The following is an 18,511-nucleotide window of genomic DNA, read 5'->3' on the forward strand; positions in this document are numbered from 1 at the left end:
CCATAATTCCTTTTGTTTTAGGCAAATTCATATGGTTTTCATTGAGATATTAAGGTTATTGGAATTCAAATTTCATTGCGAAATAAATCTTTTGATTACACGGATTCCTATTTTTCAATGATATCCCATGATTGAGACAAATGGCCAAGTCCCATCAAAGTCCCCAGGCTTTATGGGATCTGGTCCATGAATCTTGTCGGCCTTCAAAGTCGATTGTAGCCCTTGATCAAGGATCACAACAAAACATCTTTAAGATAATATTAATCCATTGATTATTTGCAATCCTAAATTTTGCGAATAGGATAGATCTAGACCCACTGGGTGGCCAGTTATGACCCAACAGCTCAAAGGTCCCATGCAAAATGGTGAGGGAGGTTGGAAGAGGGATAGACACGAGAGGGAACGGGTGAGGAGAGGCTAAGAAAAGCCTGAAAAACAAGGAAACAAAAACACTCCTCCCAAATTGATTCTTCCTTGTTTTTTAGCCACCTCTCACCATATTCCTCATTCGTGCCCACTCTTTCCTTCTCCCCACCTACGCCTCTGTCACCGCTCCAGAAGCTAATATATCATGAAAAAAAGGTAAAATTGTCAAACATGGTCTTAGGGTTGTTCATTGCGGGAATAAAAATCCTTACAAAAGTTGTTCCTGGATTGGCTATCTTGCTTGGATAAATTTATCTTGAAATTAGTCTGTCCCTTTTTCACTAATTTTTATGGTAATATGTTATCCAAGAATAAGTCAAATTAAAGAATAAAATAAACCCCCAGCTCACTACCTCCATTGTGAACAGCCCCATGAAGAAAAGCTAGCAAGAATTCTGATTTTTGAGCAAAATTGACACTAGGTAGATGATCTTGACGCGTATAAGAACCGAGTTTGTGTCATTGGTAAGCCTCATATAGTTTATTGGTTCACTCTTTAAGAGTACATCCGAGTCCTTTTGTCTTCCCAATCTTATGTGATAGGGCTGGTGTTTAGCATACTTGAATGTAATATCTTTCTTTTTATTTAATAAACCTGTAGAGTCCCCACCAAACCTCAGCTTACTCATCAAGAAAAAAAAATAAAAATCTAATTCTTCTTGCAATTGGTTCCCTGAACTCCTAGTATTTCAAAATTTGAGCTGAAGAAAACTCAGCCGTGGGAAAAGCGAGTCGTGGTCATTTTTTCATTGACGGGTGAGTCAAAGGAGTTTTGATTAACATGTAAGGCAAAATCCAGAGTTAAATAAGAACTCAGCCAAGGTAAAAAGCGAGTTCACTCGGACAAGTTTACGATAATCACAGTAAGTTTTTAAATAATGATAGAGGTAATTGCTACGTACTTTCACGGAATGGCATTTTGCAAAATTGCTCCCAACTATAGTGATAATGCCTTTCCGCGAAATTCCCTAGTGATAGTGTCTAAACTATAGTGTACAATGCCTCCCAACATTGTAAGGAGAAGAAGATGAAAAGTGGAGATGTGAGCCCTGTAATGGTGATTTTGGAGGGGGTGACACTTCTGTTTTGAGGGATAAAAAAGAAGAAGCAATATCACCACTCCTCTCACAAATCACCATTTGATTCCTGACTTATATATGTCTTCCTGTTTTGCCAAGTAGTCTTTCCGTACCTAACCTCACCACAAACTTGACCTTGTTATATGCACAACTGGTTGGTGCCGTGTGAGCATCAAGACTCATTACAATGAGTCCTTTCGATGCTCAAATCACAACAACATACCTAGACAATAAAACATATATTCCATAAATGGGATTCGCTAGCGTCCATCGCAGAAGTCATTTCGCAGATGCCTGTTGCATGTGAGAGCAGCCACCTTGTGAAAATCTGCTGAAAAGTGAGCCTATATGGCTGCTCTCACATTCAACATGCCATCCGCGAAATGCCTTCTACGATGGACGCTAGCAAATCCCTCCATAAATTATATAGCTAATGCAATCCATTTACATTTATAGTAAATCATGAGTATGAATACCATTATACCAATCATACAATACCTAATGGGCACATTTCTGCAATTATCATATGATAATTCTATTTAATGAATAGTCTGGCTGATATGTGCCTGAATGATATCTTACAATACCTTGATTTATTTGACGGGTGAAGAATTGAATCGATCAATGCTTAGTCTTCGGTTTCTTCACTATCATCACAGTGCAGTGGGCATGGTGAGCACAGTAATCACTTACGCTCCCCAAAACAGCCCTGTAAAACGTCCGGAGAAAATAAATGAACTAAGTTATATTAGAAGATAAATGGGCAAAAAGATGTATACACTATTCTCTCTCCCTTTTTTTCATCATCTGTTTTCGATTCCTTCCTATTGGCAAGGTTGAAGTATTGTGTAGAAGTGATAATAGCAGCCTCAATATTTTTTTATTTCCAGAAGTTATGAAACTTTCCATCTCTTGGATACTAATCTTATTCAGACAGTCAAAAAGTCTGGTATAAATGGAAGTGAAAAATGATGACTGATTAGCCAAAGTGTTAGCATGAACCCCATCGAAAACGCCATTAACCAACAAAGAGCTCAATAAAATGGTCTTGAATGATTAGAAGGGGCAGCTCCCCTGATCCAAATGGTCTTCAATCATTCCTAGGCAGCTTCTACTTGGAGTGCATGGAGGCAAACCCTCTAGCTGGGTATGATAAATAATTTTCTTCTTAAAATGAAGAATTAGAATGGTAATCACCCATGTATTGTCAGTCCTATATCCTAGGCTATGGACACTGGGAAAGCAATGTGTGTCATGCAGTAAAAAGTGTGAGCATATTGCCACGTATGTTGGTGATGGTTTGAAGAAATGTTGTTGGATGGATGCAACCCATTCTTAATCATACAATATGTTTGAAATCTTAGGTTCAGTTCAGTGGAACGCCATTTCATCTCCTCTCTCCCTTCCAAACAATGGAGTCGAAAGGGGATCCACCACCCCTCATCTCTTCCAGTTACATTAGAACTGTAACAGTGAGTTTCAGACACAATTGCTTGCCGGATTTCAACTTGAAATCCTATTAAGAAGTGAACTACAGGTTGGTGAGATAGTCTTTTGAGGGTTGAATTGAAAATATACATATAAGTCGACCATGGTCTTCACAAGTAAATGGAAATTTCCTTTTTAATAAAATCAATTGAGTTTTAAGGAGTCCATCACAGTGATGATATCACTTGGTTAATGACGAAGAATGGTTCAGTGGTTACTGCACAAATGCAGATCCAGAATTACACAAATCAAGGATCACTAGTTTTGGGACCTTGTGTGATTTTGTTCTCACCATTTTTCAAGCCACAGATACATGCCATATTGGGTCCTTGATTGATGGAAAGGTATGGTTCCTTAAGATGTAACAAGGGAGTCTCTTGAACAATTTCGAGAATACAATCCTTATTTCCAGTTTGCTACGTAAGGACGTTTCAAAAAAATATGGCATGGAACAACTTGGTTTCTCTTTCAGTAGGCTTTGATCTATATTGGAAGATCTGTGAATGGCTATCTTGCAATTTGGTTGAGACAATCAGGAGCTAACAGTCAACAGATATAATTTCATTAGCCTGGGGATACTTCCTTGTGACTTATGTCAGGAAACTGTTGTGTCAAAAATATTTTATTGAAAGCTATAATTCCATGGATATTATATAAAGGGAAATGATATCAACACAACCATTTTTTGATAATTGCACAAACACAGCATGTCTTCTCCTTTCTATTTAGTTTGTAAGAACTTGTTTGGAACAGTAATAACCCTTGACAGCGCTTTAAATAATAAAAGACGAGAAGGGTTAGTGCAATTATCAAAATATGGTTGTGCTGATATCATTTCCCCGTATAAATTGCATGCTTTATTAATCTGGACATTGACAGGACCTAACAATATAGTCCATGATATAGGAAGAATTCTCTAAATGCATACTTTCTCCAACAATATGTCAACTGTTAATTTTCAAAATAAGAGTACAGATTATATACCGATACAAAAAAAAGTATAGATTATAGATGTGATACCTTTTTATAGCTCCATAACCATGGCTTCCTACCACCAAAATGGTCGCCTGGTGTTTCTCTACAGCCTCACAAAGAACATTCCTTGGATCCCCTTCCACCACTTCTATTATTACATCATTCACCTGCACATCAATCAAAATGTTTTGAAAAGCCATGGAGATAAACTTTTTCTTTTTTTTGAATAGCAGCCATGAAGAGAAACTTAGAGCAACCTCCCTGGTATTTTCCATCGAGAATACTGCATCTGCCATGGATTTACGGCCATGCAAGTTTTTTCAATGTAATATTAGTTTATCTACTAGTAAAGAGGAGCAAGGAGCATGGGAGAGGGACAGAATAGAGTTTTTCTTTTCCCTGTTTTTCAGCCTTCCCACCCCTCTCTTCACTCATGCCTTCTCAATTCCCTCCCTCTCACACTCTTTCCACCCTGCTCTCACCACTTGGCAAACTAATACTCCCTGAAACAAAAAAATTTCATGGTTGACAAACATGGCCTACAAGTCGATGACCATGCCAAAGGAAAATTTCGACAGACAACCTTTAAATATGATCAGGATAACATTCAAGTTCATTTCTTTTTTATTAATGGTAACCGTTCGTCACATCAAGCATCCATACCCGATTTTCACAAAACATTCTTTCATGCCTCCATTGTATTCTTCAGCAATACATAAGCATCACTTTAAGAAGATGGATACAGAAGTTTAAAGGTACTTCAAAATTTTCAGTGTTTAAAAATTTGGACATGGATAAGAAGTTGGCCATGGTTTGTAATTGTGGTCAATGAATGTACCATAAAAGGCATCTCTCATTGATCAACCTTAGCTCACAATTAACAAAAAAACCCTGAAATTAACCATAATGCCACAATGGATTTCTTTACAAGTGAGGTAATGCGGTCATTTGCAAGGAGGTTTCAAAATTTGGGGGACTTACATAAAAAATCAGCACTATGCCAATTTTCACTAAAAATTAAAGCTCTATTGTTAAAATACTATGGTATATTGTTCAAACTTTTTGCAGTGGATTTGCAAGGAGATAAGCAATGTAACATAAACACAGATGCATGTGTCAGTGTTGGGCACAAACATGAGTGTCAAACTATGGGACCCTGGAATATTGGACACATTTATAAGTACATAAAATTGAATTATATTATTAAAAACTAAATTTTTATAGAAATATTAGTTCATAAGAGAATAAGATATATGAATGCTTATCTGGATAATATAAAATATATTATCGTCATCCGATGAAAAACACAAATGAAGGGTTGTTTTCACTTGATATGCTAACAAGAGTCTACATGGAAATTCTTCTGCAAAGTGGAGCGTCCTTGTTAATCATAGGAAAGAAGTCACTGCACTGTATGTTCAGAAGACACATCGAGATTGGTCAAGTGTAAGGCAATTTACACTGATCCAGTCTGAGTTTTTGAAGCATGGTACGAAAGTTTCATTCATTTTGATTTTGAAATATTACTGAACCATTTTGTGGTCATGAAGGAATCTTGCTTTGATCCAAATACCATCATTATTCTCCTCTCCACACTCAAAGTTAACAAAGCCACATTCATTAAAAAAAATCGTACTCTTTTTTACCCTCTGTAATCAAGAAAGTTAAACCTCGACAAATCTCTTCAAAAACTTTCAACAAATTAATATGTTTGAAAAAAAGAATTTGAACCAATTTACGATGAAATAAGAAAAATCAACCAGAACATAGCAATATTTCCAAAATTACAATATAAATTGCATATTTACATTACACGTATCAAACTAGGAAAAAATCAATTATTGATGATAAACGCAAAGATTTTATTACCAATTTACTGTTGCAGATCTCTTTAGCTATCTCTGAAACTCTAGCAGCAATCTTCTTCAAATGATCAACCAACGGGCAAACATCAATAACCCCTGTATGAAATATATAAGCTCCAATCTCGGCACAATTTACACAGAAACTGACTTTGAATCCATTTCAGAAAGCAAAGAAAATCGTTAAAACTTGAAATCACATTGACATCCACATAACAATAACACTAGAAGATTTTAATAAAGATTAAAAAGATAAAAAAAGTGAAAACAATGGCAAGAACAGTATTATTTTTGGAAGTGTTGCTGCTAAAATCTGGACTGGACGTCGGAAAGAGAACTATGTTTATGGAAAGTGGACCTGCGACCTGCGAACACAGAAGAACATGTTAAGGTCCTCAGTGGGGGCCCGCCTTGGTATGAGAGTGGGTGGGACCTAGCCTGTTATGGGACAAGTTTAAAGGGCACAGCCTAACACGTTCCATCAGCTATTGAGCTTCTGGCATATTGGTTAAGTACCTAACATTTGGTATCAGCGCAGCCACCACGTCCTGTGTTCGAGTCACATAAGGGGTGTGACCTATGGAGAGGACTACCTGGTAAAATGCCAGAGTGAAGTTGCCATAGAGTGGGTTGCTGCAGAAGAGGTGACCTGTGGAAAGGGCAACCTAGAAAAACAGGCCAGAGGCATGTAGGATAGTTACAGTACTTAGTGGGGGGCCCACTAAGGTATGTGACTGGGCCGAGCCTAGCTTAGTATGGGATAGGTTGAAAAGGCCTAGCCTAAAACGTTGCAGCTATGGAGCTTCTGGCATATTGGTTAGGTACCTAACATTTTATATCATAGTAACCACCACATCCCATGTTCGATTCATGGAAGGGGTGATCTGTGGAGAGTACTACATGGGAAAATGTCAAGAGTGAAAGCCGCCAGATTGAAGTTGCCACCAAGGTTCTAAATTTCGGTTTCAGGCGAAATTTCAGCCCTTACCGAAACCGAAATTTCGGTCAAATTTTGGTAAAAGTTCTCCAGGTGCCACATAACCGGCACCGGCACCGATTGAATTCCGAATTTTACCCCAACATGAAGAAACAAAAATCTCAAATTAAATCTGGAAAAAAGAAAAAAATCGAAAAACATAAGAAACAAACAAAAAACACCTCGATCTCCAAATATTTTCAAAGAGAAAACTTCCGAGCTGAAGATAAAATAAAACCCTGAAACGAAAATCAGCAAAAACCTAAAAAAGAGAAACGAAAAAGAAAAAAAGTTAAAGAGATGGAGGTGTGTATAAATATAAAAAAGTTAAGTATCGAACCAGGCCCTCCGAGTCCGATGATGGAGGAGGGAGAAGGCTTAGCGTGAACGATAACGAGTTTGAAAGGGTGATTTGAAGTATAAGGAAAGAAAAATTTGTCCAGAGTCCATTCCAAAGCGTAGATGCTCTCCGTACTATCGTCTATTCCCACTATCATTACCGATTTCTCTTGCTCCGTCTCCATGGATACAACTCTCTCCTTAGCTCTCGCTCTCTCACTCTGATTTCTCCGTTTTAAGAACAAAAAGAAAAGAGTAGGACACAGTCCAGAAGAGTCCAGAAGATACTGTACAAGCTGGAATTTGATATCCACACCCTTCTTTTTTTTTATTCGCACCCCTTGCGTTTGATATGATACCCAATCATATTCCACAGAGTCGAAAGCAAAAGTAAGACTGTTTGTGGGGTCCATTACTTCCGCGCCACATGCATAAACAACATAAAATCCACAGGAGGGTTATTAGCGCGCAGTTTCGAATAGGGGTGGGCATTCGGTTAAAACCGAACCGATTTCAACATTTTTAACCGAACCGAATTTTTCGGTTACCTAAAATTTATAACCGAAACCGCAACCGAATTAAGTTATAACCGAACCGAACCGAAACCGAGAAATAATTTTGGTTGTTCGGTTATTCGGTTATAACCGAATAATTGGCAATATCAGGCTTTTGCTCCTTGCCTGTGTAGTTTTAGACTTTTAGGCTATCTGTCATGTTCCAACTTCAAATATACCATTTGAAAAAGAGTATAGCAGCACGGGAAAATATCAATGCCCTTTACAAATCGTCAAATCCTCATGCATTTATGCCAATACATTATACAACAATACGTCAAATTCGTCAATACTACTCCAAGTTTATCATTGCAAAATGCAAAGAACAAATCCTCATGCCAAATAGAAATAGGCCCAAGACTCCAGAGGGCCAGTGGCCACTGGCCACCACCCACCATACAAATATACAATTTCTCTTAAAATGATTACAGAACTGAACAAGTGAGTAATTCATTGAGAGGGAATTCGACCATGTGATATGAAGATGTGAGTAAAATACAACTTACACGTGAATAACCCCTATGCTGCTATAGTGCTATGCACAGGTAAGTACTAAGTAGGTAACACTGTAACAGGTTACATTGTTACAATACTAAACAAGTGAAGTCGTGTAAACATACACTGTGACTGTGATATCAAAACCTCAAAGCCCACCATACAATTTCTCTAAAAATGATTAAAGTACTGAACAAGTTAGTAATTCACTGAGAGGGAATTCGACAATGTGCTATCACATCAGAATAAAAATGAAAATTGAAGGTACTGAACATTAAACAATTTAGTGAGTGACAGTGTGACACTGTGAGTCTGTGAGCTAGTGACATTGTGAGTTTGTGACAATACTGATTACTGAACAAGTGAACTGTGTGAACATACACTAGTAGTCTAGTAGTACTGTAGTAGTACTACACATGAAAGACTGAAAGTTTCAAACCCTACAAGTCAACAACAAAATAAACAACTGAATGTCTAAATCCACCACCAAGTCACCAACATTTCAATAACAAAATCCACCTCCAAAAAGAACACATCCAGATGCTCATGCACTACCTAGGTCCTAGGCTACTTTCATAACAATATTGACAATAATAATTGCTGCCATAAGAACACATGGCAAAGTATATTTTGTGGGTTTCCGATCCTCACAATCGTCGATCTCCTCTTTGTAATCCTCTTTGAAATTCTTACAGGCTTGGATATCCACTTCAGCAGTGCTTTGTAGAAATGCAGTCATAGCCTCTTGTGCCTCCTCCATGCTTTTATATGACTTGTGGCATGCTCCACTATACCCATTTACTTGTGCATGGCATTTTGGCCAACTGCAAAAAATACCTACATGTCTGCCCTTAAAAACAACATAAAATTTCTTCTTACCCATAACACCCGATGCAAACAATAAAAAGGAGAATTATATTATATAATCATTCTAAATATTAACAAGAATAAAGACAAAAAATTTATAGAAATAATTAACAAATTAGGTCCTAAAGAGTAAAGAAAATATATAAAGAGAAGTAAAGAATTCCACAAACCTCAGTCTTACAGTCTTCAAAGATCAGTAGTCGAAGAAACCTCTCCAATATTTGGAAAATCTGAAAAAAAGAAGAAAAAAGAATATAAATATATCAAACATAAAGCTCCAAGAATATAGGTAGAACCGTAGAACATACAACTATTCAAATACAATGAATCAAAAATAATAAAAGATTACTCTTTTCAAAAGTTTCAAGATCCTCTAATGCCTCTTCGATGTTAACCCGCATTGATGATGATCGAAGCCAATCTTAAGCACATATAAGAGCCTCTGCTATCTTAGGAGTCAAAGAACTCCTAAACGAATCGAGAACACGACCCCATGTGCTAAATGCGGACTCGGAAGCAACTGTGGAGATGGGAAATGCCAACACATTCCTAGCCATTTGTGACAAGATAGGAAATCTAGGACTATGAAGTTTCCACCATTCTAAAATATCAAAATCCTCATTAGTGTCCTCCTCATTATCTTCATTTAAATATTTATCCAACTCCGATTTATTATCCCCACATCCGGATTCGATCTTGTGCTTCTTGTACTTTTCCTTCATCATCTTCCTCACATGTTGTTTCGGTTCTCTAATTTGTGAGGCTTGCAAATTATCCCTTGAACTTGATATCCCCAATTGACCTTCATTGTTGTTGACCATGTTCTTATCGTTTAAGTCATTAAACATTTCAACTACGGCATCATACACTTTTTCCCCCAACAACTTGCCTTTTCTTTCTCCATAAATATCAATTAGAGCAAACTTCACAAAATCTAATTTATTTCGAGGGTCAACAACAACCGCGATATAAATCAACTTATTCATCTTTTCTACGTCGCCCCAATATTTGTCATACTTCTCTTGCATTCGCCTTGCCATCATTACCAACTTAAAATCATCACTCTCACTCCATTGTTTCAAAAGACATTCAACCTCACTAATTTCATGAAATAATGTGTTGGATGTAACATACAAAGAGGCCGACACCTGTACAGTGAGATCATAAAAGTTTTGAAGCAAATTAGCCATCCTCCTAACTGCCTCTCAATCTTCATGATCGGGCTTCCTAAGCCCATCCAACTCCCCCGAATCAAGTTCACTTCTGAAGAAAGGATCTTGATCATTAAAACTTTCAAATGCTTTTTCAAACTTTTGAGCTGCATTTAACATTAGAAAAGTCGAGTTCCATCTAGTAGAAACGTCTAGGCACAACGAGCACTTGCTCTGAATCCTTTCAGTGTCAACACACTCTTTGAAGAGCTTCAACCTTGATGGAGAACTCCTCACATATCTAACTGCAGCCCGAACACGATCAATTGAAATCCCAACTTCTTTCAAGCCGTCACACACCACTAGATTGATTATGTGAGCAATACACCTCATATGGAGGTATTTTCCTTGCAGAATACTATACCCCCAGTTGACAATTCTTCTCTTCAAATATCCAACTGCAACATCATTTGAACTAGCAATGTCCACAGTAATGGTGAACACTTTATCAATCCCCCAGCTAAGCAGACACTTCTCAACTGCCCTACCAATAGCCTCACCTTTGTGACTCGAAATTGGGCAAAATTTTATAATTTTCTTGTGCAATTTCCAATCACTATCAATATAATGAGCTATAAGACACATGTAGTTTACTCTTTGCAAAGACGACCATGTGTCTGTGGTGAGACAAACCATCTGAGATGACTGTTTAAAATACTTCTTCAACTTTAACCTCTCATCCATGTAGAACTGAAAACAATCCCTCGTAACCGTCGAACGTGACGGAATGTGAAACCGTGGACATGCAACCGACATAAAATCCCTAAACCCTTCCTTCTCTACATACTTGAACGGAAGCTCGTCAACAATGATCATGCGTGCTGAGGCATTTCTAATACTCTCCTGATCGAACTTCCAATTAGTAAGGCTCCCAATACCATCTCCCTCTTGACCCGTAATCGGTTTCAAATTCAACAGTGTCTGCTTTGTACTTTTATTGGAGGGGAACTTTCTGCATGAATTAATGTGATTCCAAAGAGCGGTTGTTCCATTTTTTCGCGGATCACAAAATAACTCCTTCTCGCAGTAGTTACACCTACCCTTAGTTTCCCCTTCCTCATTAGCAAATTTTGCAAAGTTCTCCCACACCCCTGACCTTGGCTTCATCCCCTTTCTCTTTTGTGAGGTTGCAACTGTGTGGCTTGAGTCTGTGGGGTTTGAAGATTGGTCGCTAACAATAACATTGGGAGTAGAAGCATTGCAAGCTTCTTCTTGCGACATCTAAGGAGAAAATGAATTGTATCAAACTAGCAAATTAGCAATGGGAACACAAATAAACAAAAACAACAAGTCAACAACAACAACAACAGACAACAGAAGTCACAATCACTTAATCAGTGCACTCACAATCACAAGTCATAATTTACAAGTGAACATTTCAATTTTTGAAGTAGGGCACTCAACAGAAAAACTATTTTTTGGGTCATTGTACAGTTTCAAGCGAACATTTAAAGAGGAAAAATTTAAATCAAATGTTCAATTCAACGAACAGGGCATGAACCCAACACATATAACAGAGCATGAACCCAACAACAGGTCACTAGGCCAGCAGTGAACAACACATATGAAGAGACCACAGAACATTTCCCCTCTTCAAATCTTCACTTTAATTGAACATTTTGGGTCATTGAAGTATTGAACTGAACATTTCAACTGAACATTTGAAAGGGAAAAAGTTCAAATCAAATGTTCAGTTCAACGAACAGGAACCCAACACAAAATCAAAACTCATTTTTGGGGCATTGTACAGTTTCAACTGAACATTTGAAGGGGAAAAACGAAAAATGGTATTCATGGCTTCATGCAAAAACTAAAAAGGGGGAAAAACCAAAAAATGGTATTCAATATTCATGCAAAAAAGGGGGAAAAACCGAATGCCCACCCTAGTGGCCTGTGGCCCCCTAGCTTCATGCAAGATAAAAAATCAAAATCATTAAAAAAACAAAAATCAAACCCTAATGGCCTAAAGGGATAGTAGAAACTAGAAAGTCTAGAATAGAGGATTAGAGATGCCATACGCCCATACCTCGATTAAGAGTGGCGAATTGACAGATTCTTCTTTCTCGTCTCAGAGGAACTCAAAACTCAAAAGTCGAAAACCCTAGAAGAGATGAGAATCGTCACTGAGGAGAAACTCAAAAGTCGAAAACCTAGACTTTCAAGTTTCAAAGAGGAGAATCAACGGAATCGTCATCTCTGAGGAGAAACTCAAAAGTCAAAACCCTAGTTTTCTTTTCAAGCACTGAACGAGAAGTCGAGAACCCTAGTTTTCTAACTTGGGAAGTTAAATCGTAAATGACTAATCTAAATAGTGACATATATATATATATATATATATATATATATATATATATATATATTACATTTTCACAATTTCACCCACCTTTTTAACTCGGGACAACCCTCACTAGTCACTATAAATATTAGCCTATTAAAATTGTAAAACGAGTGGCCTATATAAGTAAATTTTTTTGCAAAAATCATAATTTAATGCATACTTTTATTATTTCGGTTTTTCGGTTAACCGAAACCGATAACCGCAATTCTTAGACATTGTCAGTATAATTCGATTTTCGGTTTAACCGGAATTTTTTTCTACATAAACCGAAACCGAAACCGAAAACTGAAATGTTATTTTCTTCATAACCGAAACTGAACCGATTCCCAAAATACCCGAACTGAAATAACCGATTGGAATCGGTTCGGTCGGTTATTTCGGTTTTAACGAATAATGCCCACCCCTAGTTTCGAAGAGCTTTAATGGCCGGAATTTGATAGATGCACCCGCACTGTATCTTTCTCTCTCCGCTGGGTTAGACTCTCCCTATATGTCTTTCTCTCTCCTCTGGGTTAGACACATGGGGATAAAAATTGAATAGGGTTGATTCAAATTATCATGATTTTGGGTAAAAAAGGTAGGAAATTTTGTTCATTTCCAAGAAAATCTTAAATCCAAACAGGGCCTCTAAGTTCAGCAACGAATCCAGCGGCCAACATTAGATTTTTATGAAAATAATATGTTTTTAAGCTAGAAATCAGTGGTTGGTCTCAACAAATCCTGCAATCAAGTTTTGCCTCAACCTTCTGAACAAATGCAAAAGAAGAACAAAAGTGTCTAGACAATGAAACAACATATATTCCAGAAATTCTGTAATTAATACAAACCATTAACATCAAGGGTATCAATACCATTATACCAATCATACACAACCTAATGGGGACATTTCTGCAATTATCATATGATAATGCTATTTAATGAATATTTTGGCTGATATGTCCCTATACTACATCTTATACATGAAATACTCTTCATTTATTGACGGGTGAAGAATAGATCAATGCTTAATCTTCGGTTTCTTCACTATCATCACAGTGCAGTGAGCATGGTGGGCACAATAGTCACTTACGCTTCCCAAAACAGCCCTGCAAAAAGTCCAGAGAAAATACATGAATTATAAGTTATATTTGAAGAAAAATGTGCAAAAAGACACACACACACACACACACACTATTCTCTTTCTCTTTTTTTTCCACCATCTGTTCTCTTCTCAAGGTCTGCATTAAAAGCTAATCATAGAGTAATTGAAGTAGATTCCAACAGTGAACGCAGTAGAGAGGGTTCATGTCTCATGGAAATTACCCTCTTGAAATTTTTGCAAATTCATTCCTTCCTATTGGCAAGGTTGAACTATTATAATTTTTTTTTTTTAAAGGTAAGGTTGAACTATTATGTATTAGCAATATTGACAGCCTCAATATATTTTCTATTTCCAGAAGTTATGAAAGTTTCCATCTCTCGTATACAAATTTTATTCAAACAGTCAAGATGTACTTTACAAATGGAAGTGAAAAATGATGACTGATTAGCTAAAGTGTTAACTTGCAACCCATTGAAAACCTCATAAACCGAGAAAAAGCTCAATAAAATGGTCTTAAATCATTCGAAGGGATAGTTGTCCGGATCCCAATGGCCATCAATCTCCTAAGCAGCTTCTATCTTGGAGTGCAGGGAGGTGAACCTTCTAGCTGGATGTGATAAATATTTTTTTTTCTTAAAATAATGAATTAGAATGGGAATTAAAGAGATGTTGTTGGATTGAAATCCTATCAGGAGGGAACTACACGGTTGGTGAGACAGTCTTTTGAGGGTTGAATTGAAACTTTACATATAAGTTGACAGAGGTCTTCACAAGTAAATGGAGCTTTCACTTCTAATAAAGTCATTGGTGTTTTAAGGAGTCCATCACAATGGTGATTTCTCTTGGTTAATGAAGAAGAATGGTTCAGTGGTTATTGCAAAAATGCAGCACCAGAATAACAAATATCATGGATCATTAGTTTTGGAAACTTGCAATGATTTTGGGCTCACCATTTTTTCAAGTCCCAATACATACCATATTGGGCTCTCTCTCTCTCTCTCTCTCTCTCTCTCTCTCTCTCTCTTAATGGTAGCAATTTCATTAAAAGAAACGGGCAGACCAAGATAATCAAGCCCAAAGTACAATAGGCACAGAATAGAGACGGGCAGACCAAGATAGTCAAGCCCAAAGTACAATAGGCACAGAATAGAGAAAGAGAAAAGGAAACAACACAAAACAATAACGGAGGAGGAAATCAAATGCCATATTGGGTTCTTGTTTGATGGAAGGGTATTGTTCCTCAAGACGTAAATGGAATCGCTTGCACAACTACGGGAATACAACTTATTTTCAATCTGCTAGGTAAAATTGTTTCAAACAATATGGCATGGAACAACTTGGTTTCTCTTTCTGTAGGCTTTGGTCAATATTGAAAGATCTGTGAATGGCTGTCTTGCTATTTGGTTTAGACAATGAGGAGCTATCAGTCAACAAATATAATTTCATTAGACTGGGGATACTTCCTTGTGGTTTGGATCAGTTAACTGTTATTTCAAAAATATTTTATTGAAAGCTATAATTCCATGGATATAGTATCAAGGGAAATGATATCAGCACAGCCATGTTTTGATGATTGCACAAACACAGCTTGTCTTTCACTTTTTTAATTGGTTTGGAAGAGCTTGTTGAGAACTGTAACAACTCTTGACAGCTCTTTAAATAATAAAAGACAAGCTGCGTCAGTGCAAGTATTAAAACATGGTTGTGCTGATATCATTTCACTGTAAAAATTGCAAGCTTTATTCATCAGATATAGTCCATGATTTAGGAAGAATTCTCTCCAACAGTATGTCAACTGTAAGTCTGTAACAATATTCAAAATAAGAGCATAGATCGTAGATCCGATACCTTTTTATAGCTCCATAACCATGGTTTCCTACCACCAAAATGCTCGCCTGGTGTTTCTCCACAGCCTCACAAAGAACATTCCTTGAATCCCCTTCCACCACTTCTATTATTACATCATTCACCTGCACATCAAACAAAATATTTTGAAAACCCATGAAGATAAACCTTTTTTTTTTGAATAGCAGCCATGAAGAGAAACTTACAGTAGGCTCCCTGTATTTTCCATCTAGAATACTGCATCTGCCATGGATTTTACGGCCATGAAAGTTTTTTCCATGTAATATTAGTTTATCAACTAGTGGGAGAGGGGCAAGGAGCCTGGGAGGAGGAGAGAATTGAGAAGGCATGAGTGAGGAGAGGTGAGAACTGGCTGAAAAACAGGGAAACCAAAAAACTCAACTCAAAATAGAGTTTTAGTTTTTCCCTCTTTTTCAGCCACTTCTCACCCTCTCCTCACTCGCGCCTTCTCAATTCTCTCCCTCTCCCACTCTTTCTACCTCTCTCTCACCACTTGGCAAACTAATATTCCCTGAAAAAAAATGTCATGGTTGCCAAACATGGCCTACATGTCGACAACCATGCCAAAGGAAAAAAAAAGACACGACCTTAAATATGATTAGGATACCATTGAAATCAACTTTTGTTTAATTAATAACCACATCAAGTGTCCATACCTGATTTTCACAAAATATTTTTTCAGGCTCCATTGTAATCTTCATCAATACATTAAGCATCACTTTAAGAAGATGGGTACAGAAATTTAAAGTTACTTCAAAATTTTGAGTGCATGTAGGTCAGTCTTTAAAATTTTGGACTCAAATAAGAAAATGAATGTACCATAGGGCATCTCATTGACTGACCTTAGCTCACAATTAACAAAAAAAAAAACAAGAAATTAACCATAATGCCATAATGGATTTCTTTACAAGTGAGGTAATGCGGTCATTTGCAAGGAGGTTTTGAAATCAGCACTATGCCAATTTTTGCAAAAATAAATAAATTCTACTGTTAAAATACTATGGTATATTGTTTTAACCTTTTGCAGTGGATTCACAAGGAGCTAAGCAATGTAACATAAACACATATGCATGTGTCAGTGTTGGGCACAAACCTTAGTCTCAAAGTAGGGGACCCTGGAATATTGGACACATTTATTTATTAGTCCATAAAATTGAATTTATATTATTAAAAGCTATAAATAGAAATATTTCTTCATAAGAGAATAAGAAATATGAATGCTTATCTAGATAATATAAAATATATTAACACACAAATGAAGGTTGTTTTCACTAGATACGGTAACAATAGTCTACCATGGAAATTCTTCTACAAAATGGAGCATCCTTGTTAATCATAAAGAGATGTAATTTCACTTGTTACTATAAAGAAGTTACTGCATTGAATGTTCACAAGACATATTGAGATTGATCAAGTGTAAGGCAATTTACATTGATTCAGTCTGTGAGTCTTTGAAGGATGGTATGAAAGTTTCATTTACTTTGATTTTGAAATATTTTTGAATAATTTTGTGGTCGTGAAGGACTCTTGCTTTGATCCAAATACCATCATTATTCTCCTCTCCACGCTCAAAGTTAACAAACCCAAATTCATAAAAAAAAAAAATCGTACTCTTTTTTACACTCTGTAATCAGGAAAGTTAAACCTTGACAAATCTCTTAAAAAAATTTCAATAAATTAATATCCATGAAAAAAAATTTAGAACCAATTTAAGAGGAAATAAGAAAAACCAACCAGAACATAGCAATAGTTCTAAAATTACAATATAAATTGCAGATTTGCATTACAGATATCAAACTAGAAAAAAAGAAAAAGAAAGATCAACTATCGATGATAAACGAAAAGATTTTATTACCAATTTACTGTTGCAGATCTCTTTAGCTTTCTCTGAAACCCTACCAGCAATCTTCTTCAAATCAGCCTCAACAATCGGCAAAACATCAATAGCTCCTGTATGAAACATATATAAGCTCTAATCTCAGCACAATTTACACATAGACTTGAAATCAAATCATATCTACCCACAGAACAATAAACCCTAGAAATCTTTAAAAAAGAAAAAGAAAAAAAAAACAAACATAATCGCAGAAATAGGATATTTTGGAAGAAACAAAAACCCTAAATTAGATCAGGAAAAAATCATACACAAAAAGCATGACACGAAAACCCAATAATCTCGAACCGAACCTGATAGAGAAAAACAATAATACCAGAAAGCGCATTCAATCTTCAAACACAAAGCAAAACAAAATTAGAAATGAAAAAAAAAGAAAAAGAAAAGGTAAACAGATGGGGGGGTGTACGTATCAAAACAAGAGGGGAATTAGAGTATCGAGTATCGAACCAGGTCCACCGAATCCGATAGCGGAGGCCGGAGAAGGCTTAGCGTGAACGATAATGAGTTTGAAAGGGTGATTAGAAGAATAAGGAACGAAAAATTTGTCCAAAGTCCATTCCAAAGCGTACATGCTCTCCGTACTATCGTCTATTCCCACTATCATTAGCTCCGACGCCATCTACACAACGCCGTCCCTCTCTCTCTCTCTCTCTCTCTCTCTTCTGGGGTGGATTTCTCGTAATGTTCGCAGCCCTTCGTACCCCCCTTTTTAATATTCGCACCCATTAGTTGGATATGTTATCCAATGGACGCGTCATACTCCACGGGGCACGGACTGTCCAGTCCTACGCAGCGTGAGTGAGTGTCTGTTTGGGGTCCACCACTTTCATTGCACTGGACAGGCATAAAACATGAGGCTTCGCACACAGTTTCCAAGAGCCTTTACTGGCTGGAATTTGATGATTGCACCCTCTGGTTTTTGGAATTGCACCCTTAACGTTTGATTAAGGCTACTGATATTGGGACTACCATGTTTTATAAGTAGCACAAACTCAGTTTTATTATAGGCTAATGATAGGGGTGTCAATGAACAAAGATGGCCCTGTGGACTATCTGA

The 18,511-nt window shown here is 36.9% G+C and overlaps 3 protein-coding genes across 3 annotated transcripts; all 3 read right to left on the reverse strand.

Moving 5' to 3' along the window:
- Window positions 1-1,936: 1,936 nt before the first annotated feature.
- LOC143881496 (universal stress protein PHOS34-like) lies at window positions 1,937-7,397 on the reverse strand. The gene is made up of 4 exons (XM_077384586.1): window positions 7,147-7,397; window positions 5,838-5,929; window positions 4,014-4,135; window positions 1,937-2,214 (listed from the first exon to the last, which is right to left on the reverse strand). Exons 1-4 carry the CDS (start codon window positions 7,328-7,330, stop codon window positions 2,127-2,129), a joined length of 486 nt encoding a protein of 161 aa, XP_077240701.1. The 5' UTR covers window positions 7,331-7,397; the 3' UTR covers window positions 1,937-2,126.
- A 2,869-nt stretch (window positions 7,398-10,266) lies between these two features.
- On the reverse strand, window positions 10,267-11,493 carry LOC143881258 (zinc finger BED domain-containing protein RICESLEEPER 2-like). The gene has a single exon (XM_077384246.1). The coding sequence runs from the start codon at window positions 11,491-11,493 to the stop codon at window positions 10,267-10,269; it is 1,227 nt and encodes a 408-aa protein (XP_077240361.1).
- A 1,895-nt stretch (window positions 11,494-13,388) lies between these two features.
- LOC143881497 (universal stress protein PHOS34-like) lies at window positions 13,389-18,149 on the reverse strand. Its single transcript, XM_077384587.1, has 4 exons — window positions 17,902-18,149; window positions 17,413-17,507; window positions 15,540-15,661; window positions 13,389-13,695 (listed from the first exon to the last, which is right to left on the reverse strand). The coding sequence occupies exons 1-4, from the start codon at window positions 18,071-18,073 to the stop codon at window positions 13,608-13,610; spliced, it is 477 nt and encodes a 158-aa protein (XP_077240702.1). The 5' UTR covers window positions 18,074-18,149; the 3' UTR covers window positions 13,389-13,607.
- Between the last annotated feature and the right edge of the window lie 362 nt (window positions 18,150-18,511).

The sequence above is a fragment of the Tasmannia lanceolata genome, unplaced genomic scaffold (genome assembly GCF_043159265.1).
Source record: "Tasmannia lanceolata isolate RefF3 unplaced genomic scaffold, GAP_Taslan_0.1 ptg000007l, whole genome shotgun sequence".
Classification (NCBI taxonomy): domain Eukaryota; kingdom Viridiplantae; phylum Streptophyta; class Magnoliopsida; order Canellales; family Winteraceae; genus Tasmannia; species Tasmannia lanceolata.